The 6,422-nt window shown below is 44.8% G+C and overlaps 1 protein-coding gene across 1 annotated transcript in view; it reads left to right on the plus strand.

Annotated features, from left to right (window-relative positions):
- Window positions 1–5,326, plus strand: part of LOC147901190 (protein TRIGALACTOSYLDIACYLGLYCEROL 4, chloroplastic-like) — a 31,632-nt gene extending 26,306 nt beyond the window's left edge. Inside the window, exons 3-5 of the mRNA XM_087375762.1 lie at window positions 3,656–4,001; window positions 4,088–4,371; window positions 4,516–5,326. Coding sequence (XP_087231888.1) covers window positions 3,656–4,001; window positions 4,088–4,371; window positions 4,516–4,707 — 822 coding nt within the window. The 3' untranslated portion in view covers window positions 4,708–5,326. The remainder of the gene's footprint in view (window positions 1–3,655; window positions 4,002–4,087; window positions 4,372–4,515) is intronic.
- Window positions 5,327–6,422: the final 1,096 nt, after the last annotated feature.

Consider the following 6,422-nt stretch of genomic DNA (forward strand, 5'->3'; position numbering starts at 1 on the left):
ATAGTTGTTCCCAAGGTGAACAACTCCATGAGTACCTGTGTAGGAAGTAAACCACTCCCTATGAGGAGTAACATGAAAAGAAGCACCTGAATCCAAGAGTCAGGTGTGCATGTCATGGCCATCAATAACCAATGTATGTGCAATTACAGCAGAAGAGCATAAAACATCATGCCTGTTACTTTCACTGTCTTCTGCTGCAACATTCACTGCATCCAAGTCATCTGCCTTGGCCTTGCCTTTGCCTTTGCTTCCACTGCCTGCATCCTTTGCCTCAGCCTTCTTGGCTTTCTGATCCCGTATAAACTTGAAGCACTTGACTTCACACGTCCCTTCTTGCCACAGTAAAAGCATTCAATATCCTTTTTGCCACGGGACTGACTGCGGGATTTGGACTTGCCAGCAGATCTCCCCTTCTGCTGAGTCCTGCCTCTTTCCTGTACCTGCAAAGCATTTGAAGACTTGCTGCCCGCATTATTCTTCCTGCTCATCTCCTCCATAAGGAGAGAGCTGTCCACATCAGCATATATAAGAGTGACATTTGAATTAGACAGGGTGGTCTTGAAAGTGTCCCAACTCTGAGGGAGGGTACACAACAAGAAAGTAGCCTTGAACTCCTCATCAAGGTTCAACCCCTGTGCAATCAGCTGTGTAAAGATGGCATTGAACTCACTCAAGTGTGAGGTCATAGCTGTACCTTCCTTCATGCGAAGATCAACCAGCTTCTTCAACCAATAAACCTTACTGGCTGAACTCTTTTGGGCATACAACTCTGCTAGCCTCTGCCATACCATAAGAGGTCTTTTCAGCCTGAACATTGAACACAAGAGAATCACTAAGAGTGAGCATGATAGCAGCCCTCGCGGACAAATCTAGCTCCTCCCACTCATCATCTGACATCCCAGATGGCTTGACACCCTTCACCCTTATGGGCTTAGAAATCTTCTTTAGCAGAAGTACATTCAAACACTGTTCTGCCCATAATGCATAATTGTGTGCCCCTTCCAATTTCTTTATGTTCAGAATTGATGATTCACTTCCCCCTGATGCCATATCAGATAAGGAGAGTACTTGACTCCCTGTAAGTCAAAAAATGACTGAATAAAATTCTGATTTCTCAGAAAAACCTGCTCTATCAAGAGCCAGGAGCACTCACAATAGTGCTGTTTTTACTGTCAAAAAATCTGCAGCAAAACAGAAAATTTCCCTCCAGTTACTGTACCTTCTGACACACTGTACCGTGCTCAAATAGGCATAAAACAGTAATTTCAGAATGTTGCAGCTGTTCCACAAGTGCTTTATCAGTGCATCATCAGCTGACGAAGCACAAAACACTGCTGTCCTGGACACTTCTCCCACCTGAGATGAGGTATTGCACTGATTTTATATGCATAGACCACTTGTCATACACTGTTTTGTTCACTGAAAAGAGGCTCCAGACACTTCAGCCTGTCACAAACCTGCAACAGAAAATGGGACAAATCCCAAGCAATCACCCTTCTGCCAAGGGGATAAAAGGCATCTGAAGGTCTCAAATAGTAACTCAAGTGCTCTCAAGCAAAATCTGGGCAAAAGCCCCTTGATTTGACACCTGTACCAAGTGAAAAACACCTCAACACTGAGGTAGCATACAAAATACAGCGCTCTCCTGGCACTTTCACCTGACAATGCAATGCATAAACGGCCCTGTGTACACAATAACAACACAGATCCCAATGTACAAACACTGAAGAGAAAATCTTTTGAGCACTGTCAACGATGGACAGTTAGGGACCGAGTAAACTCGATGCGCCCTGGCCAAGCGTGGCTCAATTGACATTTTTCAAGGTGTCGTACACAAAATGTGACCTGCAAAAATGTCACTGAATACACTGCGGAAACAAGACCAATGTGGGCTCCCTGGCTCCACACTGCCTCAAGGCATACACTGCATAAACTTCCAGGCAAAAGCCCTTTGAAAATGTCACCCAAAAGCTGAGATTTGCACTTAGCAAAAGCATAAAAGCCCTTTGCAAAATCAAGGCATTTGACCTTCCCGAAACAAGATAATTGTGCAACCACCACACACTGTGGTACTAGTCACCTCAAGCACGAGGGACACGAGGGTACTTGCTGTACCTTCAACACACAGTTTTGAGAACTGAACAACCGGGAATGTGAAGAGCAGAGTGCTCTCTCTTATTCTTCTTCCCAAAAAAAAAAAACTGCTGTACCTGCTGTACCAGCTGTACCTGCTGTACCTGTGCAGGGTACAAATCCCAAAACCAGAAAACGAACTGTACCTCTCTTCCCTGTCTGACGCGATCTGACGCAACAACCGTACGGCGGCGTTCGTACAGTACGGCCGCTTGTACGGTGTCCGTACGGCAGTACGGAGTCCGTATGCGAGCTCCGCCTGCGCTGCTTGCGCGCCGCCTTGATCGATGCCCTGCTGTTGCCTGCGCGCGCTGCCTTGCTCTACCCGCGTGCGCTGCCGGTGCGCTGCCCAGCTCTACCCGCACGCGCTGCCTGCTCTACCCGCTGCGCTGCCCCGTTGTGAGCTCGCTGCTGCCGCTGCTGAGGGCACGAAGCCCGAGGGGATAGGGAGGGGTAGAGGGAGGTAGAGAGGAGTGGAGAGGGAGAGGGAGAGGTGAAGGCTCTGATACCAGTTGAGAGGGAAAGAATGAGGGAGTGGAACAACGGGGAGAGAGTGAGAGAGAGGGGAGACACAAAAGATGTGGGTGTGAAGTGTTGCGCCACACCACAAACTCATAGGTTTTATTAGGATTAGGTTTTTCACCCTATGACTGTCTTAAGACAGTCATAGGTGTCATATCTTTAATAAAAGGGTGGCAATGTGCCTTTACCCCAACACATGGGAAGGAAGGGTGGTGGAGGACATAGTTCTCTTGGAGCTGGAATCTTGCGTCAGAAGTTCTGAGCGGCACAACTTGGCAGGTGGTTTTGAGGGTGAATAGTCCCAATCCACCTGCTGCCTTGACAAAGGCATCACAGACGCTATGCCTAGTTTGTGGACCCAAGTCAACAGATTGGTGTAGGGAACCCCAGGGAACCAATGTTTGGACCACAACTCATCACCAGGTGCTGCAAATGGGAAATTGGGCCAGGCATCAGCCTAGGATAGAGTCCAATAGCTTACTTCATAGGAAGGGATTTTTTAAAAAGCGAGTCCTTGTACTGTACAGTTTATATTGATGTTGCAATGTGCCTGTGGCTACATATGGAGGGATGTTTTGGTCTTCAGTTCAGCAACTTTGCACTGGAGGTTTCCAAGTAGTGATTTGCAAGCATCCTTTTTGGCAACCATGCTCTTGATGGTATCAAAAACGTGCTGGAATACCATTTGAATGAGGTCTCTTGTATGGGGTGATGATGGCGTTGGTTGATGCTAGTTGGATTTTTTTGCAACTGTGGATTTATAATGTGAATGGGATAATCATGCTTGGTTGAGGGAAGAGAGCGTTAATCATGTGCTACAAGCCAGCGAGCTCAGTATTTTCAATGTGTTAAGCTGTCTTCTTGTTGGAATCACTGATGTCCTCTGCATCTCAACCGTCTTTGTGAGGCAAGGAGCTGTAGCTTTTGTTAAGACATTAACAAAACCCTCTTCTAATTTTACACAGTACTGCGGGCATTGTTACTTTTCAAATGGGTGCAGCTGCAAAAGCACGACATTGTAATGGAAGCGGCTTGGAATGACAAGTGTGTGGATAGGACAGGAAGGTATTGGAATGTGCCAGGGATGATTTCTCTTGATTTGGTATCTGCTGGTATCTCTTCAGGGCTCCGCTACCGTGTAGGTGTGCATCACATTACAGGAGTTACTGAGCCTGGTGGGCAAGCAGCTTCGGAAGTTTCGCTTGATGCATTGTCTGGCACACGTGCTCAAGCGGCTCTCTCTTTTGGAAAAGAAGTGAATGTATGGAAAGCTATGAGGCGCAAATTTCGAAAGCCTTATAATCTTCTGGCTTCTCATCCTCATATCTCTTTCTCTGGCATCATCGGTATGTAGAGGGGTCTTTGCTTCATCAGTTGAGTTAATCCTTTATATTTTGGATTAGAGGGTAAAATAATGCTTTTTAAAATGTAGGTGGCATCTTAAATGCACGTATTCCTATGAGAGGTGGGGAACGGTGGGAGGCTTTGTCATTGAACAATTCTGGCCTCGACATTTCAGCTGATGCATTTGCGTCAGTGGGTTTCTCTGCGCAACTTGGTCACTTTCAGAAGGCACTTCTTGATTTCTCAAAATTAAGTGTGCGCCTAGACCTTGGAGCAGCATCAACACTGGCAGCAGCATCATCATCTGATTTAGAAAATGCCAGGAATAGCAATACAACTTTTCCAACCTTTGAAGTTACTCTGCAGCAACAGGTTATTTTCACTTCTCAAACTTTGAGAATACTATGATTTATTCCTCCCATCACTGCACCTAATGGCGCTTTGTATTGGGTTATACAAGGAATAGATGTTTAGCAGCTTTTAACAATTCTAAATGCATCCTTGTAACACTAACAGGTGGCAGGCCCCGTCCGTGCTCGACTGGACTCCAGATTTGCAGTCGATTTTCTAAAGAGGTGGCCCCAGATGCAAGATGCAACTTATGGGCTGGACTGCTCTTTGGAATCTCTAGGAGCCGCCAAGGTTGTTTTGTGGTATTCACCAACAAGAAAGGAAGGAATGGTAGAGATTCGTGTTTTGGAAAGATAAATCATCAGCTTACATGCCACAGGTCTCTCTGGTCCATCCAGTTCCTTGTAAAGGTCTCTTGTTCAGAGGAGGAGAAGAAAGGAAGTCCATGCTTTTGTTTGGATGGATGTTTTCTCATGGGAGTGCTGGAAGTTTGGGTGTTGGGAATGGATGAAGTGAGATGCAGTATGCCCTTTTCTATGATGGATTTCTTTTTTTTTTTAATGGCTGCAGATAAACGTAGGCATTTTAATATTTTCGAAGGGCATCCAGATCCTCTCTTGCTCCTCGTGGATTTTGTAAGCACAGCAGAATCTGGCATGATTATTGTCATTTCAGCGAAGAGGATGGCATGATCACTTTCATGCTACCATTAGTATCTTAAGAACACAGTCAACATAAACTTTTCAAGAGGCATACGTCTCTTTTGGGGCATCTAACAATTTTGGTTTGGTAGGACTTGGCATCACTTCTATGGTGTTGATTTTCATGGTGGATTCGCTTTTGGACGAGAATTTCAGTCCAAAAGAATGATGATTTCATGGCGAAGTTGTTTTGCCTGCTATTCATGCACACCAAAAACTTCTGGTTCCTCATGAAATGGTAGGTATATCTAGCTCAAATCAGTTAATCAGTTGGTTTTCACTTTCAAGCTTCTTCTTTTCTCGTAATTTATGAGAAATTTCTAATCAGTGGTATACAGATGCTGTGTGATACCGTGCAAATTTTATATTATTATACTAGTTTTACCTTTTCAACATACAAGCATTTTTGTTTAGAAGTCTGTGGAAGAAATTAAACTGAATTACCTTGTTGCATAGGCAATTATAGTTTTTTCCTTGAAATAGATTTCTATCCAAACCGTGGTCAGAAAAAAGTGAGCCTTTTTTGAGCTGACAGAGTTGTGAGAAGCGACTATTGCACCACCAATATGAACTGAAGAAATAGCTAAACAGATTGGGCAGGGTTGCTGGCACCACCTGGCATATCATGCTTTTAATGTGAACTGCACATCCATCACTATCAAAGCCATAGTTGTTGTGGCCCCCCCCCCCCCCCCAGGAGACCTCATGATGGCTCCATAGCCGAAGGACTCTTACTTTTACCTTCCGTATCTTCTAGGGCTGGCTTCCTGGATCTTTTTGAAGTACCACCAGTGTTCACTGTCATCCTCAATCTCGTCATTCTTGTTTATCACTATCTTCTCCCTAGTTTTAGCTGTTTGGAACTGAATCGGGGAAAGGTTAATCTGCTCTTTCTTCTGAGTCAGGACTTAAGAACAACAAAAATTCTAAATTTGTACGATTGGATATATTGTAGTCTTCAAAAGCTATATCTCATATGATAACTCTCTCGTACCCTGTTCCCACTCTATTCTCTTAATGTTAGCATGCATCATTTCTCTACCCTGATCTTTGTGTTTTCCTACCTTTTTCCTTTGTTAATGTGATGTTCGCCTTCTTGCCATAGATGCTGGAAACTATTGGAGAAGCCTTGGAGCCTTCCAATGCTTGCATTTGGATGTTCTTTCCTGTGTAATGTTCCTCCTTGTCTTTTCTCTCCATTCTCACGTCACTCATCTCTTCACCTTCTTAAAATTTGAAGCGACTACTCTCTCAAAGGGCTTTGTGAAGCGTTGAGGAAGGTCTAAGGGAACTTGTTTCTCTGCTGTAGAGGAGCTTTAAGGCCGTTGATGCTGCCAACCCACTGCCTTTCTGTTTTGACTGATGCCTTGA

Source organism: Dipteris shenzhenensis, chromosome 6, assembly GCF_047967505.1.
Source record: "Dipteris shenzhenensis isolate YYH24624 ecotype China chromosome 6, Dip_SZ_1.0, whole genome shotgun sequence".
In the NCBI taxonomy this organism is placed as follows: Eukaryota; Viridiplantae; Streptophyta; class Polypodiopsida; order Gleicheniales; family Dipteridaceae; genus Dipteris; species Dipteris shenzhenensis.